Consider the following 18,768-nt stretch of genomic DNA (forward strand, 5'->3'; position numbering starts at 1 on the left):
TAACCCATGCCTTATGTCTAGTTCATATTTTCTCACCAGATGCTATCTGCCCACACATATACTGCTTCTGAGGGCCCTCAGTCCTTCATTGCCCAAGAGGCATGATTTAGTTTTTTAAAAACTAGGTTTTGCGAGCAGCAGAGAAAGCAATCATATCGGCATACACCACTGTGCTATTAGAATCATGTAACAGGAGCACCCAGAGGAGCACCCAGACCACCTATATGCAAGTCAGCATAAACACTGTTCTTCTGTATAGTTACCTGATGATCTTACTGAATGTCAGAGATAAAGTTGTAGGGCCAGCAATAAATTTTGTGTAGGTTCTTCTCTAATGAACTCTACCATTGCCACTCTTCCAGACAGAGTTCTGTCCTCCATAACAGTACTCTGATTTTTAGACTGATAGTAGGGCTTTTAGGTCATTGTGAAAGAGACCATGGTAGAATCTTGATATCAGACTGGAGTGAAACCTACAATTAGTCTGTACGGCTGAGTGAGCAAAACATATCTCAAGAGACCCTTGAAATGGACACAAAAGCAACTTGAAGAAAAAAGCAGGATCATGGCTATGGTGTCACCTGTCCCTTGTTATGTCTGAGGAGAAAAGAAATACAGATCATATGAAACACAGTTATTTCTATGGCATACATTGCATGAGGAATGTCTTGTTTTAACTAACAGACACTATATTTCTAAAGCCACCTTTTTTTTCCTCCTCATCTTCCTATCCCATAATGGCTTCCCAAATGTGTCTGTAGTTATTATTTAAAATTCCATAAAAGACTACAGTTTTAGCAAGAACATTCAGAAGCCTTGCTATTTTAAGAACTATATTTATATTGATGTGAAGATACAGACTTAAAGGTAATTGGAATTAAAGTATTATCCGACACCAAAATGAACATGGAAACAACCACTTCAGTGGGTGGGAGAGAACATCAGATTTTGTATACTTTCCATAGGCAACATTTTACAGCAGTTTGAGTTAGTTAGCATTAGAACATCTTTCCCTTCTTTTCCGTTCAGTTTGAGATGTATTTCAGTGATAAGACCTGCCCATATATACCAAGCTTCTGAACTTCTAGTATAACTACTTTAGTTATAAATGTGAATCTTAGTCATGCTAATCAGATGTGAAATTTCTTTTTGAGTATAATGACCATCCCTGTTTTGCCTGTTCACCTGTGTCAGTAGTGAGGAGCAGATGATAGGTAAGGGAAAGAATTAGCCTGCTGTTCTCAAACAACAGTGTCTCAGCATCTGGGGTAATATCCAACTGAATATCCAACCCTTCCCCTTGCTTGATACTTGGGAACTTGTAAAAAGTACATTCTGTCTGCTCAATAGAGTTCTGGTATGTACTCTTAATGAACAGGTTTTAGCTAGACTCAATTCTCACCAGTGGGATGGCTTGGCTTTGACCATCACTTATCTTAGCAATGAATACTGGGCAAATGATGTTCTTCTGCAGGCTTCTAAAGATATGCTGCTTCCTCACGTTTTCATGCTTACTAGCAGCACAGCACACTGATATCCTCAATGATTTCTTCAAACCATGTTGGAACATATAATGACAACAGTCCTTTTCCATTCTCACAGAGAGATTGATTTAAAGATAGAAATACAGTCTTTATAGGGCTAAAGAGAAAGTCATAAAACAAAACTTAAAATGGTAAATCCAAAATGGGAGAAGTACTACTTTCCAAGTCAACTGTAGCACAGAAGATAGTAGATGAAGAGTATCCTGTCAGTTTTCAAAATACAGTACATTTTTTATTTTCTAAACAGGAACTTACAAGTCTGTTGAGCCAACACACTATCCATGATCCACAGGTTGAGAACAATAGATCACCAGGAAAAAAGGATCAAGTGTTTTGTGAGAAGATCTCCAAGGTCTACCTTTTTGGTTAATGTCTGATAGGGGATCAGACTGTTCTTTGTGCAGAATGTGGCCAAACTCCACAGCCAAGACAGAATGATTTTGCAGTGGTGAATCAGTTGCTTGTGAGTGAGAGCCATCTTCTGATAACACATCTCCAGTGACCTTTATGTCTCTATTAGCACCGTCAGTACCATGTCTCGCAGCTAAAAGAGGTAGAGGGGAAGTCTAAAACTGACTGGCCAGTCAGAAGATGGACCAAAAATACTTTATTTAACCCACATGTGCCTAATCTGTCCAACTATATGAAGTGTAAACAGTGGTGCCTGTAAGGGAAAAGAAAGAGCAATTAACAGTTGTCCTCTGAAGCTTAAAATTTGGATTTTATATGATTTCCCTTTTCTATATAGTCTGGCTTGAGCACTTAGACATCAGTTAGTTATTTTTTTTTAGTGACTGAGTAGCTTGGATATTGGCTAAGGCTTCCTGGTCTGGTTGGTTGGCTTGCTTTTCTGACATGTTCTGTCTGGTTTTTGTTTAAAGTTATAGTTCAGGTGTAAAATTAGTTGCTGTGTGAGTCCTTTATAAAGAAAGAAGTGTCTGTGACTTCCATCCTAACCTTTAAATAGACTTGCAAAAAAAATCAGGAAACCTGTAACATACAAGTAGAATAAGTAATTCAGTGTTGAAAGACAGATGGAAACAGTGCAAACCATTGCTGACTTACAAACCAACCCCGCTGTTACATGGGATTTTTCGTAACTTCATCAGTTTTACGGCATTGAAACAATTCTTGGCAAAATTCTTGGCAAAATATTTACTGTTAATGTAATAATATAAGCAGCAATCCTCTAGATACATGTTCCATGCTGGCATACAGATCATTATGGGGCTATGACTTGGTTTTAGCCTGTCAACTGCACATTGCGAAGTCAGATGCTAAGCAAAAGGGGAAAAAAAAAAATGCAGAAATGCAGTTTCTGAAGTTTATGAGAATACAGATTTTAAGTCTTAAAGTGTTGTTTCTAATTCTAATTTTTTTACTTGATCTGAAGACTTATACACATTGTTAGATAAATTCCAATACAAATTTATCTTATAGGATTGAAGAAGAAGAAAGGAAAAGTATGCATCATGTAATTTCAAATTGGCAAGCATAGCTTTCATTTAACTGAATTTTATCTAATTCAAAAGATACAGTTATCTGTGGTTGATCCCTATAACAGCGCTATCATGTGGACTTCTGTTTCTCAATGCTAATAACAAAAATATAATGAAAAAAATGTTTTAGGACATATAGGCTGCTAAGTCTGTTTTGCTGCTATGTCAGGTAGTTGCAATCACCATACCAATAAAGCGGTATCTCAGTGACTGTATATTCATAGCAATACCTACCAATTCAACCTGTAGCAGGCTCTGCAATTCTGATTATCATTCTTATAATGACATAGACTTACTGAAAATTTCAAAAGCACATTCCACCTCCATGGCTGAATATACCACAAGTTATTGACTTTGAAAGTAAACTTTATTTTCTTGGCTATTCTTGTTTCTATTATTAAATTTATGCAATCTACTCTACAGCTTATATTTATAGTTCCCTTTTCTGCATTTTCTGCAGTGTGGGTTGCTAGTAGGGATCTGATATTCCTTGACCTGATAGGCAGATATATAACATGGACCACAGTTCAGCCCTTGTCACTTATGTGGCTTAAGATACAGTCATTTCAGACTGAGACATGCTGCAAAATGATCTAGGAGGTAAAGCAAAGAGCGTTTTATCCAGCTAAATCTCCAGGAATTATTTACATCAGCAGAGTGTATTGACCTGAGCTGTAAATCATCCTGTTTACCCTTGCTTGGCCATAAGATATCAAGACTTCATATGTATGTCTAATTCCAAAGATGTCTTCTTCACAAGTACTGTGCTGCAGGCAAAATAACACTTTCAGACAAGTGTAATTTTAAAACCAGCCATACTTAATTATGCTTGGCACACAAGTTATTTCATGGATCTTATCGAGCTCTCAGCTAGTTTTTGGTTCAGCAGAAAATATAGTAACAATTCAGAATAAACTTTAGGGAGAAAAAATAATAGTAAAACAGTTCTTGGGAGTATCCCTCAGTGTACCTTTTAAAACCAGATTAGACAGATTTCAGTAAATTATATTAATAAATTTGTCTGCTTAGAGGCAGATGAGGTGATCTAGATGGCATTTTGAGGTCATTTCTAGATTTCAAGATAAAAACACAGGCTAATCTAATTGGACTCAGGAAGATGTTTTGTTAACTATAAAGAAAGTACCCAGTTTTCAACTCCAGGTTGATTTGCTTGGCTTGTACCACTGATTGAAATACTTTTATGGACAATTAAGGTAAATCTGATGTTTCAAACACTAAATACATAATGTATTTATTCATAGGATACTGACTTCCATGTGTTTTGCGTTCTGTATTTAATTGTAGTAAGTAATAAAAAAGGCCTGATAATGGCCTTTCAATATAAAAAGGGGGCTACAGAATGGAAGGAGACAGATGCTTTAGCAGGGTCTGCTGTGACAGGACACAGGGAAATGTTTTCAAACTAGAAGAGGGGAGATTTAGGCTGGATATAAGGAAAAGGCTTTTTACTGTAAGTGTGATGAGGCACTGGGACAGATTGCACAGAGAGGTGGTGGAAGTGCCATCCTTGGATACATGCAAAGTCAGTCTGTCAGGGGTCTGAGCAACCTGGTTTAGCTGTAAGTGTCCCTGTTCATTGCAAGGGAGTTGGGTTAGATGACCTTTATATGTCCCTTTCAACTAAAAAAAATTCTATGATTTTATAATTCCTTCAGGATATCTTAATAATAAAGATATCAGATCTTAAATTTTCACAGGAGCATTTTCATCAAGATATACAAATGTAATAATCCAAAGACTGATTCATCCCTTAATGCAGTCCAATGCAGTACTGGATGAACTTTCTGAATTAAAATGTTTTCTTTCTTTTGTTGCAAAGATTCAAGATTTGTTAAGGGAGAAAAATATTAGATACAAGTGTATCATGAGAATGAAGAGATATTAATTTTGTCACTATGAAGGATATGGCCTACTCTTGTGAAGTATAAACTACATAAGGAGCCACTTAAAGCCAGTTGAAGTGGACTCCTTACCACAGTGCCACAATAGTTAGTACAAAATGCACCATGAAACTTGTTTTGAGAGTCTTCTCTCTGACTTGTGTGGGCATGTAAGAGTAAATAAATCTCCCAAGGTTCTTCAAGGGTGAACCTCTTACAACCTTCTGCGGCTGTAAGGATGTGAGGGACAGATAGTAGTAGCCTCCAGATTGGTAATCTCTTTCCAATGACACTATTGTTTCTGTATCCATCCTTTGCAGAAGCAGCGCAGTTCAGTGTTCCGTGCCTGCAGTTTCCAAATATCTATGTTCCCCCCAACTGAATCCCCAGCTATAGTGCTCTGGAAGGGTTTCCATCAAAATATGGAAAATCTATAGGTTCAGGATAAAAGTAAGGTCTTTGGCTGTTTCGTTGACCATCAAAGTAATTGAAGTAAATATGGAAAAGTCTTAAGACAAAAACTTAGAGTTGCTTGAGAAATTCACAGTGATATTTGCATTTGTCATTTTCTAATGTCTCACAGAGGAGTTTTAGTTGTCAGCTTTGTGTTATGGTAGTTGTCAGAAGAAAAATATGGAGAGATATTAATTATCTTCTTTTAAGGTAGAATAATTTTTAATAAATGCTTAAATCAGTGATCATATAAACGTGTTCAATCAATCAGTTCCACTTCTTTTTTTTTTTACAACCTATGTTGTAAAAAGTTCCTTCAGAATAGTACTGGAGAAAAATATCCACAGCTAATACAAACATTTTTGCCCTAATTTTAAAAGCAATGTTTAAGCAGGACTGTGAATAATTTATTTAGCATTAAATGCATAAATCTTGATTGGATATTTAATCACTTCTCCCTGACTATCAGAGTATTCCTATATAGTGTAGAGACTCATAAATATAATTCAAATGGCAATAAGGTAGAGTTGTTACATTGGTTCTTTGTAAAATGTGATATTCTTTATTATTTTTCACTATTTGTGTTCTCGTACTTTTTAACCAGAATGTAAAGTATTTATACTTTGTCATATTTCATTTTGACTTTGTGATTATATCCACCTGTTCATAAATAAAGATCTCCCTGTATTTTATTTTCAACTTGTTGAAATAAATCAAGCCAGGAAGCCTGGAATATGACATTTTATGTATCTTCACAGCAATCCACTTACGGCATTTATCATCAGGAACTGTTTTCAAATGCCACTTTTCATTTACTTGATTCAATGAGCAAAATGGAAATTTAGTATTTAGTTGCTCTAAAGTAAAGTTTTTCCTCTAAAACTGGGTAAGATTCCTAAAATTCCATATCATTTCCTTTGAAAATAGTGTGTCTACAGATGTTTTATGTTACATTTGGAAGTACCCAGCTGGTACTTCCTGGTGACTGGAAAAAAAGCAACATCAAATCCATTTTTAAGAAGGGCAAAAAGGATGAATGGGAACTGGGAACTACTCACCTGTCAGTCTCACCCCTGTGCTGGGGAAGATCATGGAACAGATCCTCCTGGAAACTATGCTAAGGCACATGGGAGGAATGTTTGACCATCTTCATCTCTTTCTATGACCTGCTGACCCACCTAGTCCCTAGATGAGGGAAAGTCTGTTAATGTAATCTATCTAGACATTAGTAAAGCTCTTGATTGTGTCTCCCACAGTATTCTGCAGAAACTGGCAGCCCAAGGCTTGGATAGGTGTACTCTGCACTGGGTAAAATCTGCCTGGAGGGCTGGGCCCAGAGTGTGGTGGTGAATGGAGTTAAAACTAGCTGGTGACTGGTCACTAATGGTGTTCCTCGCCTATCGGTATTAGGGTTGGCCTTCTTTAATATATCTATTGATGATCTGGGCACCGAGATTGAGTGCACCCTCAGTAAGTTTGCAGATGACACCATGTTGGAAGGAAGTGTCAATCTGCATGAGGGTAGGAAGGCTATACAGAGGGATCTGAATAGGCTGAATTAATTGACTGAGGCCTATTGTGTGAGTTTTAACAAGACCAAGTGACAGGTCTTTCACTTTGGTCACAACAACCCCATGTATCAGGGATTGGAGCAGTGTGGCCAGAAAGCTGCACAGAAAAGAAGGATCTGAAGGTGTTACTTGACAGCGAGCTGATCATGAACCAGCAGTATGCCCAGATGGCCAAGAAAGCCAATGGCATTCTGGCTTGTATCAGACATAGTGCAGTCAGCAGGACCAGGGAGGTGACCATACCTCTGTACTCAGCACTGGTGAAGCCACACCTTGAGTGCTGCATTTTTGTCCCCTGACTACAGGAAAGACCTGGAGGCTTGGAAGCATGTCCAAAGAATGACAACAAAGCTGTGAAGATCTGGAGCACAAGTCTTATGAGGAGCAGCTGAGGGAACTGGGATTGTTTAGTCTGGAAAAAGGGATGCTCAGGGGAGACCTTATTGGTCTCTACAAATCTCTGAAAGGAGATTATAGTGAGGTGGGAGTCAGCCTCTTCTCCCAGGTAATAGTGATAGGATGAGAAGTAATGACTTAAAGTTGTGCTGAGGGAGGTTTGGGTTGGATGTTACGTTTCTTCTTAGGAGGGGCTAAGGAACAGGCTGCCCAGGTAAGTGGTGGAGTGACTGTCCCTACAGATGTTCAAGAACCATGTAGGTGAAGCACTGAGAGACGTGGTTGGTGAGCATGGTGGTGATGGATTGATAGTTGGACTAGATGGTCTTGGTGGTCATTCTAACTTTAATGATTCTATGATTCTGTGATTCTGTTTGAATAGAATTCCCCATGTGTCTGTGTGGTTGTAGCAAATAAATGGTGGATTAGTTTATGTTTCAAACTTGACAAAAAGTTTGGAACCCAGTCATCTTGCATTCTGGAAGGCTCCCTGCCCTTATCCTTTATAACTCTTCTGGCTTAATTCTTTATTTTTTAATGCAGAGCTTCAGTAATATGAACTCAAATACGAAAACACTGGAAGCAAATGAGACTTAGGTTGACTTCAGGCATATGGTGAGCAACCAAATAAGCCTGGGAGTATTGTAATAAATGCATTCTTCTCCATTAAAAATACAAATACTATCAAAATTTAGCTTTCAGAAAACAGGAGATTTTATACACTAAATTGTTCACCAAATTAATCCATTATTTCCAAAGATCTAGTTTGTAAAGTACCATATGATTTAAGGCTCAATTCTATAAGAAATTCCTTTATTCTAAATATTTCTTATCTTTCCTATACATCTAATGTTTAATTATACAGAGTTGTTCCCGTAAGTCCCAGATTCCTAGAAACATGACTTATTTATCCACACTTTTCCGCTACAAAATATTATGAAATACTGTTTTTAAAAAGTTGCAAATATTGCAGTTCATATGAATGCGACTCTTTCTCACCTGTCTTCCAAGAAGTAGCATGCTGCTTTGCATAAACAACTCTTTTTTCATGGGCAACTGTGTGTTAAGTCCTGCTGACTGCCTCTCTTGTGTATGAGGGAGAAGCATTGCAAAGGCAATCTTACATGAAAAAAACACACAATAATTGTAGATAGGATCCTGTTAGCTTAGAAAGTAAGAATCTAATTGTATCGGTTTCAGAATTTAATGTTGTAAACACTGCAGATTGCTTAACAGAAATGATACAGAGACAAAAGGGGGTAATAGGCAGTAAGAGACCAAGACCTCAAAGCATCTATCTGAGGAAGTGAAAGATATTTTTAGTCTCATTTTATCAACACTTCAATAATTGGTACATACAGAAGGTTACTAAAGTCTAAGTCTTGGCATATCAAGTGGCCCATGTTTCAGAGTTCCAGTGTTAAAGTACAGTGCAATGCTTTAAAACTTTAGGAATAAAAACTGTGAAGTTATGAGTTGATCGTTTTTGCTTTATAAAATCTATTGCATCCTACTTTCAGGTGGGTGCTTGTACTTAAGTAAATTGCACTTCATGTTGTTTGAAAGTAATGAATGCTAATGACAGATAATGATGTCTTGTTTCTAATTAGCACTGCCAAGAGAACCTGAGGTTTCTAGAATTCATGATGATCACAGTTTCCAGGAACAGTCTGAGAATGTTAAAATTATATAAACAAGTTTATTTATGCTGAATTCATTTGCTGATTGTTTCCTTCCGTAACTGAGCATAATGTAAATGAATTTATCTGTATGTTAACAATCAAGAAAAAGACCTTACGTGTGGAGAGGCAGATTCTATCATCTACTTTTTATAAACATTCATTGTTCATTTTAATTAAAAAATACGGGGGAAAATGTTTACAAATAATTGCATGCAATAGATTATAGTTAATATTCAGAAAGCTTTAAAATAAAGCAGACTAATGAATAAGCAGTCTGGCTCACAAAATGTGACTTGAAATCGGATATTTCTTGCTAAGGAATAGGTTTGTCTCATTTAGTTATTGTTCAAAACACTATCTTAATATGATTTAGCAAGGAATTTGACATACCATTTTGGCTTCATTCCATGAAAAGCGTTATTCCAGGACATAAAGTTGGAGAACTTAGATATTGTGCTATGAGTTATGTGTTTTCAGAAATATGTTAAGGATTGTGTTCATAAACATCAAAAATGCAGTACACAGTAAATCACTCCAATCACTTCATTTCTATAGTTACAAAACAGCTTGTTTCTTACTTTAATGGCTTGTATTTAATGTATTTAAGTTCCAAATGATCACTGTGTGGGATTTTATTCTTGTTTGCATGATTCTGTATTCTTTAATTTAAAAATAAAAAAATAATAATAAAAAAATAACCATAATGTAACAAAGAAATTTTACCTACTCTTGCACATGTAACTTTTTGCTGGATGTTATGGTGATGGTAAACAATGTAGGCCCTACTCAGTGACCAATGAAAACAGGTCTGCTGTTGCAGGACTGGATCCAAAATGCACTCATTTGAGAGCTGACCTTTGGATGCAGTCACTTTGTTTTGTAAAATATATCTGGAAGAAATATTAATATCTAATAACAGATGATGAGTGTTCTGGGTTTCTTCTCCAGTAACGCTGTTCACTATCCCCACACCGTCCTCTAGATAGACATGCCTACAGCACTCCAAAATACCATTGCTTAAATTGTATTACATGAGATTTTTCATGCTGCTTTCTACCAGAGCTAGGTGGTATGTCATCTGTGTATTCTGAACATTTCATGCATTTTTTAGGCCTAAAACTATGAGTTTAGTGTATATGATGAGATTCATCTCTGACACCACTAGTGCCAGTTCACCCTTGGTTGTCTTGTAAATATTATCTACTTGCTACTAGAATGATTGCAAAAAATGCTAAAGAATGCTACAGAATGCTAGGTGTGTTCAAGAAATAAAAGATGTATTCTTCCTGTGCAAGGTTTTGGACTTGGGTTGAGGTAATCCTAGATATGTATACAAACAGGATGAAGAATTGCTTCAGAGTAGCCCTTGTGAGAAAGACTTAGGGATACTGGTTAATGAAAAACTTAACATGAGCAGTAGTGTGCACTTGCAGCATGGAAGGCCAATGGTGTCCTGGGTTCCATCAGAAGAGGAGTGGCCAACAGGACAAGGGAGGTGATGTTCCCATCTATTCTGCCCTCATGAGGCCCCAGCTGGGGTACTGTGTCCACATCTGAGACCTCCAGCACAGGAAAGATGTGGAGCTGTTGGAGAGGGTCTAGAGGAGGGATACAAAGATGATCCAATGGCTGGAGCAACTTTCCTCTGAAATACTGAAGGAACTGGGCTTGTTAAACCTGAAAAAGAGAAGGCCTCATTGAGGGAGACCTCATTGCAGCCTCCCAATATTTAAAGTAGTATTAGGACAAAGGGGAACAGTTTTAAACTAAAAGAATGGAGATTTAAATTGGATGTCGGGGGAAGTTTTTTACTGAGAGAGTGGTGAGGTGCTGGAACAGCTAGCCCAGAGAGATTGTGGATGTCCCATCCCTGGAGGTGTTTAAGGCCAGATTGGATGAGGCTGAGGGCAATCTGATCTAATACTTGATCTAGAAGCTGGCATCCCTGATGGGATCTTTGAGGTCCTTTCCAACCCAAGCCATTCTATGATTCCAGGATTCCATATGTATCTAAAATGTCATGCACTCCTTCAAGAGAAAGATGTATATGTTTATATAATTACTTTACAAGTAAACTGGATGACTACCATTGTCCTGGAAGGTAATGTTCTACTGTGACTGAGCTCATTTTGAATTCAGATGGCATTCGGAAAAATCTTTAATGTATTAACCTCATTTTCATTCATGTTGTCCATAAGTCCACTTTCTGTTTTAGCGAATGAATTCTGTCTCTGAGATATTTATGTAAGTGTACTATCTGCTCACATGGATAACTGCTGGCTAAATTAGTATATTAATGCACAACAATTTCAGTTGCATTTGCCATTCAAAAAACCTACAATATTGTAGCTGAAAGCTGACTGAGAGCTGTACCTAGACAGTCAGGGAGTGATGTGTCCCATATCAAAACATCTTGAATGTCAGTTATCTAACACATGCAATCAGTGCTGACAAATGAAATACAGCACTTGAATTGTTCTCCAAAATTATTCTAGGAATAGTTATGAATAATTATTAAGTTCAAGAAATTATAAATCTGATTACAAGTGGCTGTTGAACAAAGTCAACATTTGTTTAAGAAAATAATTGTTACAGATTGCTTGTTTTGTCTATTACATTTATGAAATACTTTTACTTACACTCCACTGTCAGCCAAGATTCTCTTTCAAGTGTAAACTGATATTTTTTTAAATGATAATCTGGTATGGGAGATTGCCTGAGCAATAATGTTAAAAATAGTGCAATACTGATCTGACTGCATCCTATTATTCATTTTGAAATAATCCTTTTCAGAGCCTCTGAGGAAAAAGGTGCAGATTTGACAACAACAAAAAAGTTATCAACAGGAAAATATTTCTGTTTGGCTCCCTGCAGATTCCAAAAATACAATGTCATATCATGGACATTGCAGCTTTTCTGGTCAGGGATTGATTCCTTTTAAGGTCTGCCCAATAGCCGAAGTATTCTGTTCATGAATTTGGTGCAGGGACCAAATATCAAATGCAAAGAATAAATTATAATAACAGTCAAGCTATTGTAAGTGTGATTAATTCCATTCCCATTTTGATATGTCTCAGAAGTCAAATTTTCCAGGTGCCCACTTCAGGTATTAGGTTGGGGTACTTATCATTGTGGTGTAACTATGATACAAAATCTTTTGCAAATATGTTAATACAACCACACTTGAACATTTTTAATTAACAAAAAGCAGTCAGAAAGTTCTTACAAAACTTTGAGTCTGATTTTCTACTCCTTGAACCTCTCAATGTGTTTTTTATTAGTATTTTGTAAAACTTTGAATGAGTGTGATTGACTGCATAAGGAAGATGGCTGTGGAGAATCAGGCTTTTCTTGCCAACCAATAGCAACACACTTTCTTCTTCAGGAGAAAAACTGAAAAACTGTCAGTGCTCTCAGTAAAGATAAGTAGTTTACAGGTTCCATATAACACAATTTAGTCTGTTTTGGGGGAAAAAAGTAAACTATGCTGAATTTGATACTGCATATATGTTTGGAATTACAGGTAAATGAGATTTACATCTTTTCTGGCTGTATTACAGTTGCAAATAATAAAGTGGGTAGACATTTTTCAGACCTTATTTTTGCAAATAGAATTTCTGACACTGTTTGTCATATCTCCTAGATTTACATATTTAGGGACAATTATGTTTTCTGCTTAACAGATAAGAAATGTGTTGTCATCTGTTATAGCCATTACTGTCACTAATACCTTTCTCTTTGCATTTTTTAAAATTGGTATTGTTCCTGAAAGTAGCAGGGCTACCATGTATTAAAATACTTTTCATTTTCTACACTCTATTTTGGTTTGGTTACCCATGACAATAGTAACGTGACTGTCTGTATCTGTTACAGTGTGCCTGAATATTATGACTATGGTCACGGAACAAGTGAAGAGGCTTATGACAGCTACGGTAAGGTCTCTTCTGTCTTTAGCAAAAGTGTGAAATCCAAAGAAAAATCTGTCACTGGCAACTCAGAAATTTCTTCCACATATTTTTCTTTCTCTCTCTGCTTCTACAAAGGCCAAATCTAAATGGATTTGTATAATATTAAAGTGAGTTTTGACTTACTGAAATAGGACCAGAAAATTGGACAGATTTATTTTGATCAAAATTACAAAGCAAATTAATCGCAGTCATAGATCAGCTTAAACAGCAACAGTGAAGTTTCTGCTCAGTGCCTGAATATATTTCAGTGTTAGGTTTCCGTCTGCTTGGTGTGCCAATAATCCTGTGTACCTATTACTGTCACACGCATCACTTCAACCAGCAATTTTTGCAAGATTTTGAAATACAGACATTCTCAAAGGGGAAGGAGAGGGTTCTGTACCCCCATGTGAGCCCCCCCCTGCACCTAGAGACGGGGTTGTATCCTTGGGCTGCATGAGGCAGCAGTGACAGAGGGAGCATTGTGGTCTTCACATCTCTACCCACTAAGTCTGTAAGTCTTTTCCAAAGGGACAGAAGGCATGACACAAAAAGATAATATCACTCCAATGTGCCCATTTTCTAGATTGGTTTTTCTTATATTAATGGTGTGTTTTGATGACTAATAATAATCTATTCCGCCTTTTTCAATCAAATTGATTTCAGCACCTTTTAACATCAGATGACACAGTGAATTGTGTGGCATTTTCACTGAAATAAGAGAGCACTGCTGATGTTGACATCCTAGAGACTGACCCTGGAGCATTCAACATAACTATCATGCTTGATTTACCGTTACTAATAAAGTACTGTAAGTTTACATAGTGACTTCCAGAGCATTATGAAAATGAGAGATGCTAGAAATGGCACTGCAAGTAGACGTTACATTAAGAGGTTATATAAGGTTTGCAGCTTAAAAAAATAATTTTATTCGTGCAGCTGTGGAATAAATTTCACCATAATATAAAGTTGCGGTTTCCTTTGTATTTGTAAAGCAATCACAAGACATTCCTGAGATACTGTCAAAATGATTGCAATGCATAATCAGAAATAACTTTTTTTTTGTATAATCAGTATTTTAATAGATTTGCATTACACAATGTGCAGTCAAGCACATTTCCAGTGCTAAACAAGTAATAATAATATTTTATCCATACATACATTTGTGCTTCAGTTACCCTTTGTTTTATTAGCAACTTATATATACTGTTTTAATACCTACAGTGAAAGACCTTTCCAGCCTTTTCTGGATTCCCTCTACATCCCCCCTCCCAGATGCGTTGCTAAGATTTTGTGCAGTGCAGAAAAGCCTGAGCTCGGCAGTAAGAATTTCCTACTGTTAAATTTTTAACTAGGCTTCTCCACACTAATTCTCTGTATGTTTGGGCAAGCCATTTAAAGTAATGTCGGTCTTCCTCCAATCCCTCATTTGTAAAACTAGAAGAATATCACTTGTTTTCGCAGCAGGTGTTTGGTAAGGACTAATTAGCTAAGGCTTACAAAGTGTTCAAGAAGTCAGATCAGGACTAAATTTATGCTCTGCATGAAGCTTTTTTTTTTTTTTTTTCCTTCCCATTATGCAGCTGAAACAAACTCAAGATGTCTGGGTTTGCTTTGCTAGATTTGTTTCAAATTACATAGTTGATAACTGTGAATGTACATTTTTGGGTAAACTACATTCTGAGCTGGCATTCGAATACAATATTCTGGAATAGTTTTGCCAATAACCTACAGTAAACATGACAGCAGAATAATATTCCAAACTGCAGGTTTTCTACTTTATGAAATCAGAAACAGATTTACATGTGAGTATTTGTGCTTCTGCTGCATCACTTTAACAGATTAATAAATTCGTGAACTCCGTGCTGTGGAAACCTGTATGTGAACTTTCTGCAACCTAGAGTTACAACTCTTTATCTGAGGAGGTAATCCAAAATATATGTAGCTATAGAATTTACACTTAACTTTCTCATTTTCTGAATTCCGAAGGTTCTCTCTGCTGCTTGTTCTCTCTGAACAAATTCTGTATCTGTTTCTTACCACTGCCTCCCACTCAACAAATAAGCATTCTGGTGTCCCTTCTTCTCAACCTTATATAGCTTTCTTTTTTTACCCTAACTCCCTAGTATGTCTCAGTTCTCTAGTTCTGTTTTAGGATTTGCAATTCAGTTGTTGTAATTCATTGTGAGGCTTCTAAATCCATCAGACTGTATAAAATCAACCACCCTTTCATGTATCAGCATCCCACAGAAATCATCAGTCTGTCTTTCACCCCAGTTCATTTTCAGACTTTGTTTTACTCTGTATTTTGTTAAGTGTTATAAAGCACCGTGGTACATGCTGTCTACTGTAACTTTTCTTTCTATCTGGGTTCCTGAGGAATATTAGGTGTTTTTTTTTCTTGGTTTTATTTTGTTGTGGGTTTTCTTTCATGGTCTCCTCTGAGCTCCTTTTAGAAAGTTGGTGAAGTCTGATTGTCTGCATTGTAAGTTTTCTCGGAAGTTGTTCAGATTTATGAATTTATGTGATGTCTGTGCAAAGATGAAAATGTCACACTAGTGTTTCAGAGCAGAGCCCATCTGCAAGTCATGTCATTCTCAAATTTCAGCTTACTGAATATAAGTAACAAGAATGAAAGGGCCTAAGATACTTGTCTGAGGGTAGGCAAGACAAATGCTCACATACTATTTCCCACTGTACAATCCACACCTTGAGCTAATTGCCTTGAATTCCTTGTTCAGTTTCTGATGTAGTGGTTCCTGAGAATTAGATCCCCTCCAAATCCAGCCAGGAAATCTCCCAGGACAATAGCAAAGACATTTCTGAGGTAGTTGCGTAAAATCCCAGTATTCCCCCTGAAATAGGCACGTTCTATGAATAAAAATACATAGCAGAGATCCTCTCATGCAATTAAATACTTAAAGTCTTTACTGTGATTTTATATGCTTGCCACCCAGTCTCTCAGAAGGATTCAAAATCATTTTCTGCAGCAGCCATGGAGCACCTGGGAATACTCTATTAAGGAATTATATAATTCCTACAAATTTTCAGCGGGTTCAGGATTATGCAGTTACAACTTGAGAATTTTGAAGATCACCATTTGAGGCTTAGGAGCATAAATTTGGGACAATATGCACAAAATATTCTCGTGACTCTAGGCCTTACAGGCTTTATGATGGTCGTGACAAATGTCCTCATACAGTAGTTTAAAAACTAAAAGGCCAGTCATTCAAATTGCTGCTCAATTTTCAGAAACATAATATAGCTTCACCTCTAGTCACACTTAGTAACCATTGATGATACTTATCTTGATGAAGGTCTTGATATTTGCAGACATTTATTTTAATTTAAGAGTCTAAACTAAGGTACCAGTGTTGTTTTTACTTTATAATGATGCTTATGTTTTATAACAGAAGGTGTGAAATTGGATAACTTTATGAAATAAAGGTTGTATCCACTACTCTTCTTATAAATTCATAATTTTGTGTTTTCCCTTCTCACACGGTTGTCATTTGAGGAGTACCTAGTGACAACATAAATTTAATGTTTCATCTTATTAATAGATCAGGATAAAACATGTAACTAGAACTTGGTAACTGAGAATCTTTGCTGTAACACCATGCCCATCTCCAAAAAAAAAAAAAACATTTAATTCACTGGACAGAAACACTCCAAAGAAAAAGCCCTTTCTCATTCTCATGTCTTTCTTATTTTCCCTGTTTTTTAGAGAAATCAACATTCCTAATAGAAGTGTTGTGCTGCTTGTTAGCCTACTTTAGAAAGATAAAGGAGGCAGTAGTATGTGTTAGCAAGGCACATCCAATATCTTATAAGGTATATTAATTACATTTGTTCTGCCTCATGGTTGTTTCTTCTGAATGCTATTTCTCCCTTGAACTTCAAGGTGTTGTTTTTCAGATTTAGTTTTTCGCTTTGCTTCTTCCAAAGCCTGGGGCTGCAGTAGAAGAGCTCTTTTAGTTCCTGCTACGGAAGGCTGGAGGTGCTCCTGCCTCTGCTCCCAAAGGGTGACACTGCCAGATTGAGGGGAGGAAGGAAGGAAGAATATGCCCATTGTCAGATGCTGTAGGTGCATGTAGTGCCTTGCATATTAGCTGAAAATGACAGAGATTTATGTTCTGCAATGTCACAAACCTCATTTTCTGAGGGATACGTGCCCCTCTACTGCTCCTACCAAAAGAGCAGCAGAACCTCAGGAAGGAGGTGAGAGGGCTGAAATCTATAACATCTTAGATCAACACACTTATACTAGAAGAGCACCATCTGCCAAAGGCCATAGAGAAGACATAAGAAGGTTTTGTCTCCTGTGCAAAGAGTGAAGAGATAAGCGAAGTCCACTCACATTTCTGTTGCTATCATGCAAAACATTGCAAAGCTGCTGACTGCATGTGCTGCCATGCAGTGAAAAGACATTATTTTAGTAGGTACTCTCTTCACCAAAAAATAATCTTAAGGAATGTTTATGAATCTAAAAAATTAGTCTGGGTGAAAAGGCTTAGCTTTTAAAAAAATCTACAAGTATTAAAAATGAAATTCTGCAAGCTCAAAAATGCATCAGTCCCAAGTGTTTTTCCTTAAAAATAAGCAAAAAAAAAAGAAAAAAAGTAGAATGGAACAGCTGTGGAGTGGTACTTCTGTACCTTCCCAACCTTCCCTACTTCTTTCAATTTGAGGCATTCCCTGGGCCAAAGCTTTGTCACGTCACTGTATTTTATAGATTCATTCTCTTCTACTTGTTAGTTTAATTGTTTGGTTGGTTTTTTTTTTCACTGTATACTTGCATCCACAGAAATTCACTGGGATATGTTCTGCAGTGTAATTACTTTGCCTGAAAATTTACTTCCTGTTGGTTGTTTTAAAACTGTTTCAGACTGAATCCTGATCGTGCCTCCAAAAATATTTTTGATGTATTGTAAAGAAAAGTTGTTCTCTCATTCCCTCCACAATGCTTTTAATTTTTTACCCCCATCAGGATTTCTTTCTCACAATTCATTCTGATGCCTGATTTAAAAAAAAAAAAAAAAAAAAAAAAAGGAAAAGACCCCACCCAAAACATACTGATTTTTCAGTTTGTTTAAGTGCAAATTAGATGTATACTGAATAAATAAATAAATAAGTGTTATTTGATCATTTTGGCCTTGAATTGAAAAATATTTCATTGACAAAAAATAAAATGAGATATTTTTGCATTTAAGAAACTATTCATTTCATGGAAATGGTTTTGTATTTACAATTTTCAGGGTGGTAAAACGTCCCACTGGATTCATCAATGTGAGGATAACCCTTATGTTTAGATTCATTTAATGATAGGTGACAAAGATACTCTGGATACAGTAAAAGAATTTGGGAAAAAATTATATTTGGATCATTTTTATTTACTGTCAATTTTTCAGGATTTTTTCTCTTTTTTTTTTTTTTTTAAGTGTTCATTTTCTCTAATTACATTTTGTAGTGGATATTGTGTTCCAATTTAACATTAAGTACTCACTTATAAACAACTGGTATTCAGTTTTAGGATAATTCCATCTTTAATTAAAATTGGAGAGCATAACTGTTCAGTGTAATTCCTTTTAACATAAGACACCAACCATTTAAGTTTTATAATGCTGCCACAATGACTTAACTGACTATTTCACAAATAATTCTCTGCCAGTCACTCATTGAGAGCTTAGCAGTTGTGATGACAATTAGTTTACTAAGTAATGCTCTACACAAACAGTACTTTATAAACAAATTCTTTGTAGGGATTTATAGGGA

At 36.4% G+C, this 18,768-nt stretch overlaps 1 protein-coding gene across 5 annotated transcripts in view; it reads left to right on the plus strand.

Moving 5' to 3' along the window:
- KHDRBS2 (KH RNA binding domain containing, signal transduction associated 2) overlaps positions 1–18,768 on the plus strand; it is a 342,378-nt gene that overhangs the window by 275,805 nt on the left and 47,805 nt on the right. For 4 of the 5 annotated variants that reach the window (XR_016464481.1, XR_016464482.1, XR_016464483.1 and 1 more), the window contains exon 8: positions 12,920–12,978. Coding sequence is in view for 2 of the 5 variants with exons in the window: in XM_090136217.1 (XP_089992343.1) it covers positions 12,920–12,978 (59 nt within the window). In the remaining 3 variants the exon portion in view is untranslated. Of the gene's footprint in view, positions 1–12,919; positions 12,979–13,659; positions 13,877–18,768 lie in introns of those variants that run through there. The other variant, XM_090136218.1, reaches the window with a different exon arrangement.

This window comes from Phasianus colchicus, chromosome 2, assembly GCF_987193195.1.
Source record: "Phasianus colchicus chromosome 2, bPhaCol1.hap1.1, whole genome shotgun sequence".
NCBI lineage: Eukaryota > Metazoa > Chordata > Aves > Galliformes > Phasianidae > Phasianus > Phasianus colchicus.